This window comes from Malaclemys terrapin, chromosome 2 (assembly GCF_027887155.1).
Source record: "Malaclemys terrapin pileata isolate rMalTer1 chromosome 2, rMalTer1.hap1, whole genome shotgun sequence".
NCBI lineage: Eukaryota > Metazoa > Chordata > Testudines > Emydidae > Malaclemys > Malaclemys terrapin.
The window spans coordinates 274,980,223-274,999,874 of record NC_071506.1 but is presented as its reverse complement, the minus strand read 5'-3'; the positions used below and the strand labels follow the sequence as shown (position 1 = coordinate 274,999,874).

The 19,652-nt window shown below is 47.4% G+C and overlaps 1 protein-coding gene across 1 annotated transcript in view; it reads right to left on the bottom strand.

The window, feature by feature from the left end:
• Positions 1 to 15,251, bottom strand: part of ACAA1 (acetyl-CoA acyltransferase 1) — a 45,224-nt gene extending 29,973 nt beyond the window's left edge. The window contains exons 1-5 of the mRNA XM_054016585.1: positions 15,042 to 15,251; positions 6,688 to 6,781; positions 6,295 to 6,352; positions 1,561 to 1,640; positions 1,126 to 1,168 (exon numbers count right to left, since the gene is read on the bottom strand). Of these exons, the coding sequence (XP_053872560.1) occupies positions 1,126 to 1,168; positions 1,561 to 1,640; positions 6,295 to 6,352; positions 6,688 to 6,781; positions 15,042 to 15,224 (458 nt within the window). The 5' untranslated portion in view covers positions 15,225 to 15,251. The remainder of the gene's footprint in view (positions 1 to 1,125; positions 1,169 to 1,560; positions 1,641 to 6,294; positions 6,353 to 6,687; positions 6,782 to 15,041) is intronic.
• Positions 15,252 to 19,652: the final 4,401 nt, after the last annotated feature.

The following is a 19,652-nucleotide window of genomic DNA, read 5'->3' as shown; positions in this document are numbered from 1 at the left end:
CATTGCCACCGCGCTATTTTTAGTGCACTAGCTCGAGCAAAGCTAGTACATGTGTGTCTACCTGACTTGAGAATTACACCCCCGAGCTACTCTGCAGACATACCCTAACTCTCATAAATCTTTGCTTAAGCTGAAATTTTCAATGATGCTGAATTATAAGAGCAATGATAGGGTAACAGATTGTCATTGAAGGCTACAAAGTGATCTCCCTACTGATTGAGGTTAGTAACCCAAGCCAGATTGGAAATTTCAGAGATAAATGCACACCCACTACTTTAATCTAAAAGATCTTGCTTCTGTATAATTCAGATTCTTCTGAAGTGTGTTATGTCCCAGCTCATGATTTCATTACTCTGTACAGCATTAGTACATTTCATCCCACTCACTGCTCCAGTAAAGTCGCCAGCATTAAGAGAAGAAGCACCACGTATTAATTCAACTGCATTTAAAGCAGTGAACAAAGAAATATCTGTTACACTCCTGTTGAACATCAGTGACTAGCACAGATGAGATGTTCATTTCCATATATGAGACAACTGGGATCTGAGATCAACAGAAGCTGACCAGAGGCTTATAAAAAGCCAATCACAGATGGCGTTTTTCAGGCCCTTAGATCTCCACACACAAAAAGCGCACACGATGGCAGGGCACCAGAGGGGCCTAACAAACCAATTCTTTAAAAAAGGCTTATAAGGGTTGGATGACTAACTAGCACTCGGTTCTTGGGTTCCAGTCTCAGATTACTCACTGCCTTGTTGTGACACTGAGGACAAGTAACTGTGGCTACATTTTCAAGAGAAATTAGGTACACTGAGTGCCCTGCTTGACACACCTTAAATGAGCCTGGTTTCCAGGGGGTGGGTTCTCAAAACTTCTGAAAGAGTCAAGCCACTTTAAAACATCTCCTATGAGGCACCCAAAATCACTAGTCACTTAAAAAAAGTCCAGACCTTAATCTCAGAGACTCTATTCACCCATCTGTAATATGGGGATAATGCCTACCTCAAAGGAGTTCTGTAGTTTGCTTGGAGAGCACTTTGAGATTCTCATATGAGAGATGTTATAGAAGGCGAAACACTATCAAGAAGTCTACAGGAGTAAATGTCTATATAGAAATATTCTTACCCACAGGCCAAACCAATGTCATAAGACCCATTTCTGATGCCACCTGCAACAAAAGTACTGTGTAAACATTTTTACCACCACTTAGCAGTAAATATTTGTTCAGTATCTTGTTACTCAGAGGATCATATTTTCTTGGAATAAGGTAGCTCACTCTTTTTCAAGGACAGATGATAATTTTCAGAGAGGATTGTTATGAATATATTGAGTTCCTTTAACTAACATTTCTACAGAGTAGAATTATGGGATTTTCACAAAAAGTTTCTTCCAGACCTAAAGGCTATATTCATTCAAACTCAAAAGTATAAGAAATTCATAGGGAAGAGAGAATTAGGGATGAAATAATTATTTCAGAGTCTGGCTCCAGCAGTCTAAATCACCATCAATAAAGGAAAATTCTGATTCTCTGACTGCCCATAAGGCTCATTACATGCTTACCAGCTATATTGATCACAGCTTGCAACCCAGAGGAACACTGTCTGTTAACACATGATAAGGGTACGGTCTCTGGAATGCCACTAGAACAGAAGACAATAGATAAGGCACAGAGTGAAAGACACCACATACCAAAACAATAACAAATTTAAAGTGGAAAAGAATCTCTTAAATTATCTTTAACTCAATCAATTCCAACACAATGACAGACATACCTATTGTCAGACTGCTCTAAGGCCATGGCTACACTACAGAGTTAAGTTGACTTAAATTACATCAACGATCATAAACCACTGTAACTACATCCCTTCTGCATGTTCACACAATGCTCCTTCTTTCGGCAAAGCCTGTCCGCTGTTGGTGCTGTGGCATGACAGGGAGAGCAGTGCACCATAGGTAACTATCCCACTGTGCAAATTGCCACCTTCTGCCACTTGGATTTCTGGGAATGGATTGTAGTGCATCATGGGAGTGGGCTCACAGCCCCATGATGCAGTTTTCTAAATCCCATCATCCCACGGGATTCCGAATATGTATAGCTCTGTTTTTCAAATGCCCCTATAAACTTTGCACCTGCCATTTCTGCCTGAAAGCATGGATCCTTGCACGGCTCTCGTCTTGTGATGAGCATTACAAACACAACGCAACAGATCCTGCAGTATTTCATGAGCTGCAAATCTGAACAGGAATTCGTGGTACCTGCCCTGCTGTGTGCCATGGAAAGAAACAATTCAAGATTGATATTGGCATTCACGGAGCAGCTGCACAGTGGACCATCGCTACTGGGCTCAGGAAACAAGCACCCACTGTGGGATTGGATTGTGATGCAGGTATGGGATGACAAGCAGTGGCTGCAGAACTTTAGGATGTGCAAAGCCACCTTCCTTGAACTGTGCACGGAGCTCGCTCCTGCCCTGTGGTGCACAGACACTAAAATGAGAGCTGCCCTCAAGCTGCAAAAGCATGTGGCAATCGCTGTGTGGAAGCTGGCAACTCCAGACTGCAACCGGTCAGTCGTGAATCAGTTTGGGGTTAGGAAGTCCACTGTGGTGGTTGCAGTGATACAAGTGTGCAGGACCACTAATCACCTTCTGCTATGAAGGACTGCGACTCTGGGCAAAGTGCAGGAAATAGTGGATGGCTGAGGTGGGGCGATAGATGGCACGCATATCCCAATTTTGGCCCCAGACCATCTTGAAATGGAGTACATCAATAGAAAGGGCTACTTCTCTATGATATTGCAGGCGTTTGTGGATCACCGTGGGCATTTCACTGACATCAATGTAGGGTGGTCAGGGAAGGTGCATGACGCACACACCTTCAGCAACACTGGTCTGTATAGAAAGCTGCATGCAGGGACTTTCTTTCCAGACCAGAAGATTCCAATAGGGGATGTTTAAATGCCCACAGTGATCCTGGGAGACCCAGCCTAGCCCTTACTCCCGTGGCTCATGAAGCCTTACACCGGAAATTTCCCAGAAGCAAGGTTTGCTTCAACAGGCTCAGCAGATGCAGAATGACCGCAGAATGTGTGTTTGGCAGATGAAAGGGTCGCGGCATTGTCTTTTTGGCAGTTTAGACCTCAATGAGGAAAACATTCCCATGGTCATAGCAGCCTACTCTGCTCTGCGTAATATTTGTGAAGCCAAAGGAGAAAAGTTTCCCCACGAATGGAGCATTGAGATGGATCACCTGGCAGTTGATTTTGAGCAGCCAGACACCATGGCTATTAGAGAGACTCAACGGGGGGCTATTCAAATCAGGGAGACTTTGAAGCAGCATTTGGACAGCGAGCCCCAGTAATGCATCTTTCTGTAAAGCGTTCAGCCAGACATTGTTTACTTGCCACCTTGAATGACCCTTGGAATGATTGCTGCCTGAATTTCAACTATAGTCTGCAAATGTGCTGCAACCACTGCGTGTAGGACACAAATAAAGAATCACTGTTTTGTAAGACTAAGTTTTTATTAAACAGCAGTACACAGATTTACATTTCTTACAGGAGACATGACCCTGAGCAGCACTCTCTGAAATGAGGCTCTCACAGCTGTGTGTAAGTCCAGCTGTCATTATGGAACATGTCCCTAGGGGTGGAGTGCAAGGGCTAGAGACATGAGAGGAATGTGGGAGGGGGGAGTTTGTGGAGGGCATGGAATGCAGTTCTGTATGGGCTGCTGGGGGACTCTAGCACAGATGTGTTTCAACTGTAGCACAATCAGGGACCTAAGCATCTGTTTGCTCCTCTGTGATCTATATCATCTGCTCCTTTGACCCTCTATTATCCGTTCCTGCCCTGTTTCCTTTCCTGGGTGTCCATTTATAGTTTCTCATTTATTGTCTCTCTCTACACTCTGTGCTCGCTATCTGCAAGATCTGACGATTGCAGCACTTCTCAAAACTTGTCCTCCTTACTCCTTGTTCGCCTGCTTGTCTGATGGAGGCGCTACACTGGTGTGTAGGACTGGTCCTAAAGGACACCTCTGCAGAAGCAAAAGAAACAATACACAAGAGTCAGTATTGTGTGTGCTCTCACAATCTTGAATCATAAAAGTTACATACACTTCTTTCTCGCTTTCCCTTGGCAAGCGCACAACACGGCCAGCGCACTAAACATAATAAGTTTGGCCCAGAGGGAGGTGATGCAGAATGAGACAAAGGGTCTGGGTGGTTTCAGAAGGGGACCAGTACAAGCACCTAGGGACACTATTCTGAATACTGGCACCGTTTTCCCCAGATGTGGGTGATTGAAGCTGATCTCAGTACTGAGGGTAACCAAGGATGCAAGCGGCCTCTCCTGCATGTGTGCGGCTTCAGACTGAGTCCACACGCTGCTCACCTGTGTGCTGCTTTGGTTCCTGCAGAAGTCATTGCTGACTGGCCCGGCAAAGTTTCCTACAATGGAGGGAAGAAACGAAGCAGCTCTGCCAAGGAACATTTGGCAGAGGGTTGCAGAGTACCTTCGGGAAAGTTTCCTAGAGATCTCTATGGGGGATTCCCAGGTGATCCCGGTGTGCATTAACAAACTTTTTTTGCAGGGTCCCCACTGTGTAGCTGCATAGGGGAACGAGAAGCAGATGAAAACAGTATCTAGTATTGTTAGTTTCTATCCCTTCTCCCATGTGCACCATGTAACAAAATAAAGGACACTTCTACCTCATGTAACCATGTAGTATCAAAGCAAAATGAGTACTTACCGAAGCTCCCCTTTCCCGCTTCAGGCACGCCAGAGCACTGGGACTGGCTAGACCCCTCTGGAGTCAAAAAGAGGTCCTGGCTTGCCACACTACCGGATGTCCCTGCTTCCTGTCCCACATCCTCCTCCAACTCTACCTCCTCGTCCACCACTTCATCCTCAGGGTTGACTCCGCTGGCCCCAGTCCCCCTGAAGCATCCACAGGGCTCTGGGTGGTGGAGGAGGGGTGGCTGCCGAGGATGGTGTGCAGCTCCTTGTAGAAGCGGCATGCATTTGGTGCCACACCAAAGCGACCGTTGGCCTCCCTTGCCTTCTGGTATGCCTGCCTCAGCTCCTTGATGTTAGCATGGCACTGCTGCGTGTCCCTTCTCCTCCATGCCATGAGCAATCTGCTCGTAGGGGTCAAAGTTCCTATGGCTGGATCGGAGCTGCGACTGCACAGCCTTCTCTCCTCACAGACTCAACAACTCCGGCGTACTCCAGACAGGAGCGTGTTTGCTGTGGAGAGTCGGCATTGACAGCTGGAAAGATGTTATGTGAACTGTCCACACCGAGCAAACAGAAAGCAGAATTTCAAAACTTCCTGGGGCTTTAAAGGTGGAGGGGTACATGCCTGTGTACCTGGCTGCAGGGCAGTGGAATTCAAATTACTGACCAGAGTGCTCATGATGGGCATTGTGGGATACCTCCTGGAGGCCACTTAGGGTGTCATAAGCAAGCACAGTGTCTACACTGACACTGCGTCGCTCTCACTTGGTCACAAAAAGCTCTACGCCACTCGTTGAGATGGTTTTATTTCGTTGGTGGAGCAGGAGAGTTAAATCAGCGGGAGGCGCATTGCAATGTGTACACCTCCACTGTTTGGTCGACAAAACCCAACTGTGTAGTGTAGAAAAGACCTTTAGACTACTCAATGATCTGTATTGTGGGACAAACAGCAGCAGGTACAATAAGTCCCTGTAGAATGAAATCTGTTTAGTCACACAGCACCAACCCTGACATCCAGTGAACCCCATTAGGAGTGAGAAAAGAATTCAGTCCTTAACCTCTCTGCTATCATTGCCAGTTGTGCTGGTGCAAGAAACTGAGACAATGATTCATGAGGTATTGGGCAGAGCCAACAAATCATTTCACAAGAGCCACTAAACATCACTTGTGCAGTAATGACTTAGTTATTACCAACCCAACCTGAATTCACCTCTAGGGGTGAAAGGCTATTCATACCATTACCAATTTCTTTCCTGCCTTCCAAAATTATTTTTCTACCTAATTTTTGCTAGTTTTGCTAGAAATTGGTAACTACATGTAAGAGAATATAGTAAAAGCTAACAATATATTATGCAATAGAGCTTGATCCTCCCAGTCTGAAACGTGTGAGAAGATACAAAATAAGCGGGGACTTTGAACTGCAAGTCAAGGTTTAACTTCTAGTTTAAAGATTAGGGGACATTAGCTTTGGAAGAGTTCAAGAATCACATCTCCGCTTTTCTCTCAGTACCCAGGAGAACACAATGAAAGGAGTCTCAAGGAGGAAGAAAATTTACCTTAGAAATTGGGCAACTCTTGCAGTGAAAGCCCCAGCTCCAGGTTGCAGCACATTGCCTGCATGCAAAGACATTAATTCCAACTGATTAGCTGCATTTCCTTTACCCTGGCTATTTAACGCTCTGTAGACGCTTGAGCGTATTAAGATCACCAGAGTCAGTGTTTTAGAAGAACTCTTAAATCAGAGCCCATACCCCTGACAGAAGAGGAAACAGCCCCCCAGCAGCGGACGCACTGGAGATTAAGCTAACGCTATTCTAGTGTAGTGTTAACAGCCTACTGATTTCAGAGCTCTGCATAGATGGCATCCATTGGTCACAAAGAGCACTCCTGTTTTCAGAGAGAGGCCCAAGACTGGAAGTTTAAGTTCAGGATGAAGAGGACTCACTTACCAACACAGATATCTCCCACTTTCTCAGGACTCAGATTGACATCCGTAAGGACAGCTGTCATAACAGCAGAGAGCAGCTCGTCAGGAGTAGTATCCTGAAAGGAAAGATGGCACATCCTGTGAAGTATGTAGTGTTGTTGTAGCCATGTGGGTCCCAGGATATTAGGGAGACATGGTGGGTGAGGTAATATCTTTTATTGGACGAACTTCTGTTAGTCAAAGAGAGAAACTTTCAAGCAAAAGAGAGGTGTGCTGTCGAGTGTGGGGGACGTTATTTCTGTATTGAGGCATGTACTTCAGCAACAGCCACCCATCCATTAAACTCCCTCTGGAACATTTCCAGACTAGCATCAACTTCCTGAACACCACAATCAGCTTCAACACTGGAACCTTACAGACAACTATATACAAGAAACCCACAGATCATCACACCTAACTTCATAAATCCAGTAACTACTCCAAATGCACCAAGAAATCTGTTATCTACAGCCAGGCACTCAGATCCCACAAAATATGTTCTGAGGGGAAACTCTGTGATATACACCTTAACACACTCAAAACCACCTTCACCAAACAAGGACATTCCACCAGAGAAGTAGATCACATCACGGAACGGGAACCCAAATATCCAGAGAGAACCTGCTTCAGTACAGAAATAAAACCCCTTCCAAATGCACTATTCTAATTGTCATCTACCACCCCACACTGGAACCCACAGAGGGTATCATCAAGCAATTACAATCCATACTCAATGACAACTCCATCCTGAAAGAAATCTTTCCTGAACCTCATCTTCTGGCCTTCAAACAACCCACCAAACCTCTCCAAAGCTCATCATCAGAAGCAAGCTCCCCATGGACCAGGGTACACCAACTCAAAGTGGCACCAGATCCTTCCAGAACAACAGATGCAAAACCTGCAGACATATCTCCACTGCTACAATGATCAACACTCCCCACAACACACCTTTCAAGATCTATGGGTCATACACGTGCCTATCACAACATGCAGTGTATCTCATCCCATGCAATAAAAGCCCCAATAACTACTATGTGGGTAAAACCAGCCAATCACTATGCTCTCAAATGAACTCACACAGGAAAATGATAAAAGAGGAAAAACGCCACATCACATGTGGCTGAACACTTTTCACAAAGCAATCACTCTATTTCTGACCTATCAGTTCTCATCCTCAAAGGAAATCAGCACAACACTTTCAAAAGATGAGCCTGCGAGCTTAAATTAATAACTTTGCTAGACACTAAAGACCACAGACTGAATAGACATATTGGATTTATGGCTTATTACAACACTCTATAACCCACTAACAACCCCTCCCAGCTGCCTTTGACTCCCAACCCCTCATTTCTTTCCACCCTATGACCAGAGGGGTGTTAACAGGCCACTTCACCTTGAATGGTCCCTTGAAATACATGTCAACTACTTATGCTAAACAATCTCTTCCACCTTGTATTTATCTGTGACATTCTGAGTACCTTTCCCAGACCTGATTCCTGAAGAAGAGCTCTATGTAAGCTTGGATCGCTCACCAACAGAAGTCAGTCCAATAAAACTTGCTATGAAGAGCATTTGAGAGTGAATGCTGCTTTAAGGGGAAATTAGAAACAATGCTTTCCCACTGACTTGCCCACATACTATTTTAATGGCCAACTGATTTATGTTAGTACAGGGCTTGAAAAATTTGCCCAACATCTACTAATCCTGCCAGCTAACATACCACATGCTCTGCAATTTAGAGCAACAGTTGTATATTGTTCATGTTACATTGTGGATTTTTCAAGCCCTGTGACAACATGCTGCCTTCCTTCCTGCTTTGGTAAGTACAAGAAATGGTGCTGTTATAAATCTTTCCAATTCAAAAGCAGCTCCAGTTTGTTAGCCATGACAGTGCAAAACAGCCCAGCATTTACGCTGATCTCTTGCAAGCTAGATTCTATGGTCTCCGGGTTTACTTTGGCAAAAGAAAGAGAGGTTACTGGGAAGATATATGGCCAGATACCACAAGCTGATATACTTGAGCTGAAGGAGCTTGGTGCTTCGCAGGATTGATGCTATACTAAATAGACCCAGAAACAGCCTTTGTTGTTTACAATTAACTGCCCGAAAGCTTCATTAATGCAAAAATAAGGTTGCCTGGTGGTGCCTTGAGCCCCTCCAGAACCTCAAATTCAACTACACTCAAACCTCTGACAACCAGGAAATGTAGAGTTAAGGGAAATGCCACCCTACAATGCAATCTTGATCTATCCCATTAAGTTGGTAAGAGCCATTGGGAATGGTTCAGTAAGGGTGGTGCCATAAGTAAATGTACAGGACAACTAAGAAAACATGCCATTGTGTGTCTTGTATTCCTGTAGCATTTATCTCACGCACTCCAGCTGTGTTAAGTGCAGCTGTACTGAATTGTAGAGGGATCAGTTGGAGCAGACTGGAAGAGTTGATATAAGAAGTGTACATGTACCTTGCGGGATCAAGTACCCATCATTTCAGTACAGGCAAGTCTCATCTTACGCTGGGGTTACGTTCCGCTGTCAGTGCGTAAAGCGAAAATCGCGTATAGTCAAAATTACATTGAGTGTAATGGCGGGCGGAATCCCCCGCACTACAGGTACAGTATTTAAATGGTTATTATTCTCTTTTTTTGTTTTTGCCGACCGCGTAAAGCTGAATTCGCGCATGTTAAATGCGCTTAAGATGAGACTCGCCTGTACTGAGTTCTGTACGACATGTCAGCAACAGTGCACAGGGGTTTTGTTGTCATGGGGATCATCTGCAGTCTGCTGGCATACATGACTTTGGTCTCTGGAGCTAAGAGACATGTAAGTAAAGACAGTGTCTCAGAAGGGATCCTCAGGACAAGGGTCACGGGATGGTAACATCTGGCAAGTCTGGGCTGATTTGTGTGGAGTAGGTTTGGCATTTTGAATGTAGACCAGGCAAAGGGAGCTCTTGATCACTACACCTAACCTAAACTGGAGTTTTCCTCAGGAAAGAGAGTAATCCACATGCCCACCCGCTCCCTAGACTTCACAGAGCTCAAGCTGCAACTTCAAAGCGCTGTCTTCACGGCTATGTTTAGTTAGAGCATTAGCACAAACCCCACTCACCCAAGTCTGCCAATCCAGGCTGGGAGACTCACTGCCACAGGCTGTGTAGACATACCTGTAGTCAGAATGACCCAGAGGCATCTAGAGAAGGAGGTGTGATAGTTCTAAGCATGCTCAGTAGCTGTCAGAGGGTTTCCACTAACAGCAAGTAGTCTAGCAGGTTCCACATATCCACTATCTGAGAGCTAAGCCAGTCAGAGCTGGGTGTGAATGGTTATAAATAGGGGAGCTTGAGACAGCCCCATGGATTCAGTAGTTGAACAACAGAGGACTAAGGCATGCCTACCATGAAAACCCATCCCAGAACCTGTGTGACTTTGAATCCAGGCTGTGGACTTCTTGCTGGATGCTGGTGATGGAACTTTTGGCTCAGGGACTGGAACTGCTGCTGGCTGTGAGCATCTTTGGTCTGCTTTCGCTGAAGAGACTGGAGGGGAACTGGGGCTGCTATTCTAAGAACATAAGAACGGCTATACTGGGTTAGATCAAAGGTCCATCCAGCCCAGTATCCTATCTACTGACAGTGATCAATGCCAGGTGTCCCAGAGGGAGTGAACCTAACAGGCAATGATCAAGTGATCTCTCTCCTGCCACCCAGTTCTACCCTCTGACAAACAGAGGCTAGGGACACCATTCCTTACCCATCCTGGCTAATAGCCACTAATGGACTTAACCTCCATGAATTTATCCAGTTCTCTTTTAAACCCTGTTATAGTCCTAGCCTTCACAACCTTCTCAGGCCAGGAGTTCCACAGGAGTTGACAGTGGTGACCGATGTAGTGCAGGCGATGTACGATGCAAAGCGGAGATGGGCAGGTCCCATATGAGGAGAGATTAAAGAGGCACTAGGACTTTTCAGCTTGGAAAAGAGGAGACTAAGGAGGAATATGATAGAGGTATATAAAATGAGTGGTGTGGAGAAAGTGAATAAGGAAAAGTTATTTACTTGTTCCCATAATATAAGAACTAGGGGCCACCAAATGAAATTAATGGGCAGCAGGTTTAAAACAAATAAAAGGAAGTTCTTCTTCACACAGCGCACAGTCAACCTGTGTGGGAAAACCCCAACATAATTACCCTATAACAGTTTTGTTTAAGAAGTTATTCACAAGTATTCCAAATCACCTTTGTCCGGATGGTCCTGGTCTGTCCCTCCACGAACGCAAGCTGACGCCACACAATTCCATTTTGTTGTGAGCACATTCTTTCTGCAGATCCAGTCACTAATGCAGGTTGTCCACCTATTGTCTTACCTGTGGATTACATGACCTGCCCATCTCCGCTTTGCATCGTACATTGCCTGCACTACATCGGTCACCACTGTACACCTTCGGATTTCCTCATTCGGTATGTGATCACAGAGCGATATTTACACATTCGCCGTTTCATTGCTCTCTGGGTGACAGCGAATTTTTCTTCCTCCGCTTTCATTGTTGACCAGCTTTCCGCTCCGTATATCATTGCTGGTGGAGCAGTGGAGTTAAACAGTTCTTTCCTTTTCGTCATGGGCAGTTCATCATCCGTTAGAGACATCTTTATTTTGTTGAAACTTGCCCACCCCGCCTTTCTCCTCCTACTGCATTCCCCTTCCAATGAGTTGTCTCTGTTCAGCTGCTGACCCAGGAAAATATATTTGTTGACCTCCTCTGTTACTTTCCTATTTACAGTGATGATTCCTGCTGTGCAATGCTCATTCCGCATCCACTTCGTCTTCGAAGCGTTCACTTCCAATCTGATATCAGGAGAGCGTATGCAGTTGCTGCAATTTGTTCTCCAGTTCTACTGTGTCCTTTGTCACTATTACACAGTCATCAGCGAAGAGAAGGTGTGTTAACTGTTCTCCGTCAATTCTGATTCCTTCTTCCCAGTTCAATTTCTTGAACAGAGACTACAGTACTGCTGCAAACAGCTTCGGTAAGATTGTCCTATACCAGAGCCTCCCGTTCTCCCCATGCCAGTGTGTGTGCCTCCCCATTCCTCCTATGCCATTGGGTGTGTGTTCCCCCCCATTCCCACCTTCCCCTCTGCCAAAGATCTGTGGGTCCCCCTTCCCTCATATCACAGTCCCCCCATCCTACTCCCCCATACCAGGAGCAATACGTGTACTGTCATTCCTTCCCCCCCCCCGACGCACATTATTATTTGTCTAGGAGATTGACATTCTGAATGTAAATCTATTAAACTCCTTTGGGAAGATGAATAGAGATGAGATGGGGTACTGTTATGCTATCAGTCATTTACTCTATAGATAGAACTTCTGGTTTTGAGGGTTTATAAATTCTATTTGTCAGAGGATAGGAGGGGAGAGCAGTATTTGTGTTTTATGTAAATGTCCAAAACACTGGGGTTTTCAGGGGTTTTTGTATGTACCACTACAATAGCATATACTCTAATGAGTAGTCTTTTAATGTTCCCTAGGGTGCTTTAACATAGTACTGTGTTTCAAACATACTACATTAAAGTGCACTAGGGAACCTTTAGTGACCACCAAGAGGGTCTACAAGGATTAATTCATCTGCAACACATTAGCGAGCTTTAGAAATCACCCCCCATCCCATAGTGCGCATTACTGCTCCACATAGACAAGCCCTTAGAAACAAATAGCCATTTCTAGTGTTCTGGTGTTTTTCCAGTGTTTATTGTATAGGGTTTTTACCACTGATGCCCAGAATATTCTCTAAAATTTTGGAATTGATCGGATGCAGTGTTCAAACGTTATCACATTACTAATGTAAGCAGTGTTGTAGCCGTGTCAGTCCCAGGATGTTAGAGACAAGGTGGATGATGCAATATCTTTTATTGGACCAACGTCTGTTGGTGAGAAAGACAAGCTTTCCAGCTTACACAGAGCTCTTCTTCACATTATTCAGGCAAACAGCTGCAAGTTGAGTGCAAGGCCTTTGCAACCTGGCCAACTAGTTTTATTTAGTGAGTACATCAATCTGCTTTCCACACACTGTTTAAAAGGAAACAGAGCAGCTTTTCAGGTCACAAATCTACAGCAGGCAAGAGAACTCCTGCAGACAGGGATAGGCAGGCTGGGGCTTCAGAGCAGAAGTTTGTGCCCAACACATTGGGGATGTATCAGTTTAGATCCACTAGTGCAATGCCTTAGACTATGTCTACACTACAGTTTATGTTGGCATAATTTATGTAGCTCAGGGTTATGAATCAGAGGCGGATTAAGATTTATTGGGGGTCTGGGCAAAAAGAACATTTGGGCCCCACACATCCTGCAGGCCCAGAACCAGGGAAGCCAGGGCCCCCCCACTTTCAAAAGTTGAAGGGTCATGCCCGCCCATTTTTTAACATCGGCATAGTAGCCTTGGGCAAACGCAGAGCAGTGTTGGCATGGGCATAGTTTGGGGAAAAGCGGGAGGACATTGCCCAGGCTTGCAATTTGGGAAGGCCAGAGACGACAGGAGGAGCAATGCTGCAAGGGACAGTGGCCTTGGGCACAAAGCCCAGTTGGCAGCAGGGGCAGCTTGTCACTGGGAGCAGGAGGGACCCAGCAGCGGGACCCTGCAGGGACAACCTGGCAGCGGGAGCCGGGGCACAGGCACTGAGTGAGCCCGGGTGGAGTGCAGTGGCCACTGAAGCCACGTCAGTAACAGCAGGAACTGTGCCAGAGGAGGCCTCCCTGCCTGGCTGCCTATCACCTTCCCAGGGCTCCCTGCCACCTCCCAGGACAGGACAGGGCTTCCTCTCCCAGCAGAACCTGTCTGCAGGCCCCAGGGAGGGGTCAGGAGGCCAGACCAAAACCCCCACCTGTGGGTCCCACGGTCAGCGGTGTGCCTTTGGAGGCATGGTCTGAGGGCTGCTCTCAGGCACCCCAGTCCCTGTCCAGGGCAGGTGGAGGGTCCCAGGCTTCCCACAGCAGTCTGGGCTCCCTGACCCCTGGTCTACACTGGGGCAGCAGGGGGGGGGGGAGGAATCGATCTACGTTACACAACTTCAGCTACGCAAATAATGTAGCTGAAGTTGACGTACTTAGATCAACTTACTGTGGTGTCTTCACCGCGGTGAGTCGACTGCTGCCACTCCCCTGTCAACTCTGCCTACGCCTCTCGCCGCGGTGGAGTACAGGAGTCGAGGGGAGAGCGCTTGGGGGTCGATTCATCGTGTCTAGGCTAGACACGATAAATAGATTCCTGCTGGATCGATCACTACCCACCAATCCGGCAGGTAGTGAAGACATACCTTGGGTGGCTCTTACCACGGCCCGTTCTCTGCCGTTTGCAGAGGTGGTTTTATTATGCTGACAGGAGAGCTCTCCCGTCGGCATAGAGCATCTTCACCAGACACGCTGCAGTGGCGCTGCTGCATCGGTACAGCTGCACCGCCGCACATGCAGACATGCCCTCAATTAGACACTGCACTAGGGCAGAAAGCAACTCACACCAATACAATCACTTGCACTCTTGTAATACCCATGCAGCAGGTCTACACTAGCGATTTCCCCTCACGTAGCCACCCTGGCGCAGAGAGGAGAGCGCTGAGAACACAGGGGAAGGGGACAGAGCCCTGCCACAAATAAAATATAGGGGTGCAGAGAAAAGTGCAGAGCCCCCTTTAAAGTGGGGGAGATGATGGGACGCAGTGTAAGAACAGTGAGGGAAAACCCTTTACCGTGGGGGGTCCCCGCCCCTCAGCCCCAACCCCTGCTCCCCTGAATTTCCCTAGTCCTCAGACCCCCAGCGCACCCCCCTCAGGGCCCCCCCAGGTCCCCAGCGCACCCCCCTCAGGGGCCCCCCCCAGGTCCCCAGCGCACCCCCCCTCAGGCCTCCCCCCAGGTCCCCAGCGCACCCCCCTCAAGGGCCCCCCCAGGTCCCCAGCGCACCCCCCCTCAGGCCTCCCCCCAGGTCCCCAGCGCACCCCCCTCAGGGCCCCCCCCAGGTCCCCAGCGCTCCTCCCCTCAGGGCCCCCACCAGGTCCCCAGCGCTCCTCCCCTCAGGGCCCCCACCAGGTCCCCAGCGCACCCCCCTCAGGGCCCCCCCCAGGTCCCCAGCGCTCCTCCCCTCAGGGCCACCCCCAGGTCCCCAGCGCACCCCCCTCAGGGCCCCCCCCAGGTCCCCAGCGCACCCCCCCTCAGGGCCCCCACCCAAGGTCCCCAGCGCTCCCCCCCTCAGGGCCCCCCCCAGGGCCCCAGCGCACCCCCCAGCCCCAGCCATTGCGCCTCTAGGGGCTGGGCCCCCAGCCTCCCCCCGGGGTTACCGGGCCGGGTTACCTTGAAGCCGCCCCGCTTGGCTTTGGCGATGGGGGTCCGCAGCCCGTGCACCACCACCACGTCGTCCGGCTCCCCGTCACGGCCGGGCCCCGCCGCTACCCCCCCGCACTGAGCCGCCCGCAGCGCCGGCCCCCCGACGGGCCTGGCCGCCAGGTGCCCCAGCACCACCGTCACCCGCTGCATCGCGCGCCCCGGCCGACAGCCTCCCTCCTCCCGCGGCCGCGCGGCGCCCTGGGACAGAGCCAGCCCGCCCCGCCCCCGTGCGGCTGAGGAGCCGCCCCCTGATTTGCATAACATGGCGCCCAGTGACAATTCCCTACCTTCAAGGGCTGGGCTCGTGGGAGACTACAGGCCCCAGGCTGCAACGCGCCACCGTGAGCGGACAGACTGGTGGCGCGTTGCATTCTGGGGCCTGTAGTCTTCCATCCTCCCAGTTGCGACTACTCTGTCCAACCTTCAGTGCCCCTCAATGGACCCTGACCTACTGCTGACACTGTCCTGCCGGCCTTGTGCATGGGACAGTGTAGCTAGTGCTACTACCTAGAGGGGAGCCATATCCTAAGCCCAGTTAGATAGAATCCCCTCCCAGGTCAATTTTGGACCTATTCCTTCCTCCCAGCTCAACCTAGATCAGAGACAGCCCCACTACTGTCAAACCCATCCTCCCCCACGAATGTCACAGCTCCCAGGTTTGCTAGAGCAGGCTGTCACGGAAAAGCATCTATCGTCCCATTAGGGAAATGTCTGATAGAATTTAACAAGCATGAGATGAGTAGAGTCCTATGGAAATTTGAAATGACTCTAACCACCTGTAGAATTTAAACAGAGAACAAGATCCTGCCTCTACCGTTTATGTTTTAGTTTGGTTTTTTTTTTTTTATTGAGTTTGTTTGAACATCCTATAATAGCGTCTAAGGGGGCTCAATTCTCATTTAAAGTCTATATGATAGTTATAAAAATATAAATATTTTCATTTTCTATTAAATCCTATAAGGATTTTCCCACAAAAGAATAACAGAGAAAACAACCAGGTTGTATGTATGTCCACACTCCTCCATAGATATTTCCTTGAAACACTTGCTCAGAAGAAATCTCATCCTGCATGGCAGGGAAACAAACACAAAGAATTGTGGTAAGCATCTTGGACCTTGAGTCTGGTAAGGACTTTTTGCTGGAGAAGAATTGAACGGTGCCTCCAGTCAAGCAATGTCACATCTAAACCATTATGACTACTGCCCCATGGGTGGTGCCCGCTAAGAAGGTATTCCTCTTCTTCTTAATACTATTTATTATTATTTTCTCTGTTATTCTCTGATGGTTCAGTTGTAACATTCCTTGACTGAAGGCACTGTTCAGTACAAGAGGCACATTTCCAGGAGAAGGCCTGAGACTGGGAAGCTGCTGGTGTTGCCCTGCATGTAATTCATGAGTGGCTGGCCAGAACATCGATCTAAATCACCTGGGAGTGATTTACATGCTGGAGGCTGTGTGTGAACAGAACCAGGTGTGGTTGCTCTCACAGCAAAGCAGTTTAAAAGGCAGGGGTGCCATTTAGAGGGGATGGGAGGATTCACCTCCCCAAGTTTTGTACCAGATGTCTGCTCACAGCTCACGCCCTAGCCTCAGATGAGCTCTTAACTCCAACACAGCGTGAATGTGACATGTTATGAGTTCTGTGCTGCTCCCAGCTTCCACCCTTGGGGCAGAGAGTTTGTTTATAAACAGAGGCAGGGTGATTAAGATGACAAAAGGCTTGTCATTACATTAAATTAAATTAAGGATCATTAGATGATCCTGAAAGCATTGCCAGACACTCTAGTTAAAAAATAGGAAACAAAGGGTAGGAATAAATGGTCAGTTTTCAGAATGGAGAAAGGTAAGTAGTGGTCTCCCCCAGGAGTCTGTACTGGTACCAGTGCTATTCAATTTATTCATAAATGAACTGGAAAAAGGGGTAAACAGTGGGATGGTAAAATTGCAGATGATATAAAATTACTCAAGATAGGTAAGTCCAAACCTTACTGCAAAGAGTTACAAAGAGATCTCACAAAACTGGGTGACTGGACAAGAAAAAGGCAGATGAAAATAATATTGATAAATGCAAAGTAATGCACATGGCAAAATATAATCCCAACTATACATACAAAATGATGGGGTCTAAATTAGCTGTTAACCATCACAAAAGAGATCTTGGAGTTATTGTGGATAGTGCTCTGAAAATAACTTCGTAATGTGCAGTGGCAATCCAAAAAGCTAACAGAGTACTGGGAATCATTAAGAAAGGGATCGATAATAAGACACAAAATATCATACTCTATATAAATCCATGGTATGCCCACATATTGAATGCTGCATGCAGATCTCATCACCCCATCTCAAAAAAGATATATTGGATTTGGAAAAGGTACAGAGAAGGGCAACAGAAATGATTAGGGGTATGGAAGAGCTTCTGTATGAGGAGAGATTAAAAAGACTGATTTTTCATCTTGGAAAAGAGATGACTAAGGAGGGATATGATAGAGGTCTATAAAATCATGAATGGGGGGGGGGGGAATTGAATAAGGAAATGTTAGTTATTCCTTCACATAACACAAGAACTAGGAGTCACACAATGAAATTAATAGGCAGCAGATTTAAAACAAACAAAAGAAAGTATTTCTTCACAGTCAACCTGTGGAATGCTTTGCCAGGGGATGTTGTGAAGGCCAAAACTATGACAGGGTTAAAAAAAGAACTAGATAAGTTCATGGAGGATCGGTCCATCAATGGCTATTAGCCAGGATGGGCAGAGATGCAATACTATGTTCTTCGTGTCCCTAATCTCTGATTGCCAGAAGCTGGGAATGCGCTACTGGGATGGATCACTTGATGATTACCTGTTCTGTTCATTTCCTCTGAAGCACTTGGTACTGGCCACTGATGGAAGACAGGATACTGGGCTAGATGGGCCATTGGTCTTACCCAGTATGGCCATTCTAATGTTCTTATATCTGCCCCCCACATTGTAACCTACTAGACTCCACTCCCCTCCCACAGCCGAGATAGAACCCAGGTGTCCTGACAAGGTCTCTCTCTCTGCAGAGTTAGTAACAACGTAAGAATATACATTAACATTTTAAATCTAACCAGTGTTCCTTAAGTGACTTGCCATAAGATGTCAGAACATGTTAGACCCTCTCAGCTCCAATACTAATATTTATTTAAATTTCTTTTATATCGGAATTAGAGACAGGGCTCCTGTCCTATCAGCTAATTGCTAAGTTATCTACCAGAAAAAACTGGAGCAGTGGTCCCCAATGCGGTGGCCGTGGGCGCCATGGTGCCCACTGGGGCATCTACTTGCACTCGCCTACTGGCCTCCGGACAAGCTGCCGCTGACGAAATGCCGCCAAGAAGCGGCAATGTCAAGAAGTGTTGCCGCCGAAATGCCGCTAATTTTCAGCGGCATTTCGGTGGTGACGCCTCTTGATGACGCTGCTTCTCGGCGACATTTCGGCGGCTGCTTGTCCAGCGGCCACGCTCCTTGGCAGCTAGTTGTCCAGCGCCCGCCACAGAGAAAGGTTGGGGACCACTGAACTAGAGCTTTCAGGTACCTAAGTAACCCCTGGAATCACAGTTAAAATTACCCCACCCTACCAAAATCTGAAATGGCACCCCTGGTAAAAGGGGGGACAGCTGTTCAGCAGCCCAGATTACAGCCTGGGGAATCACCATCACAGTGATGTTCTGGAACAGCCTTCCAAGGGGAGCAGTGGGGGTAAAAATCCTAATTGACTTCAAGACTGAGCTTGATAACTGTATGAAGGGGATGGCATGATGAAACTGGCTACAATATGCACGTATCCCATGTACTTGCAGTCCCCTAACATAAGTATTTTTCAAGTTTCAGAATAAACATGATTCTATTAGTGATTGGGTTGCTTTATGCTTCCTGGCACAAAAGATTTGTGCCTGCAAACAGACACCAGAATGGCCAGTTAACTGCACACATGGCATTGGAGACAGAACTGAAAGTTTTCTGGTAAAAAAACCCCAAACACAGTTCCCCACTCCCATCTGAAATATAATCTCTGTTCGGTGTGGTAGCACTTACCCGTATACTCTAAAGGCTGCAGCAACCTGAGGGTAATTTAGGCCTCAGTGCTAAAAGACTCATGTGAGCAGTCCAATTAAAGTCAATGGGGTCACTAACATGAGTGTGCTATTTGCCTACATAATCCATGTTCAGGATTGGGGCCACAGCCACTCTTGAGAGAGTCAGTTGTCTCCTGTGCAGGAATCTCCACACGAAGTGGAGAGATTGGTCAGTCAGCTAGGGGCTGCTTTAACTTATGCTGGCTAGCCACAGCTGTGTATACTTACTGAGCACTGGCTGAGTGCAGGTGTGCTTTGTCTTGCTCCTGAGACCATCCCTAGGCCAACCTCTGTGTGCGTGTGTGTGTGTGGGGGGGGGGGGGGGGAAGAAGAGAAGTAGGGAGGGAAGGTGTCAATTGCTGTAGGAGCTGGTTACACTGGTTTCTAGCAGTTAAGCTCCTCTGCACTAGGACAATTCTCATCCAACCAGTTAGGGCCAGATTCCGGAGCAGCACAAAGTGACTGAAATTGAATCAC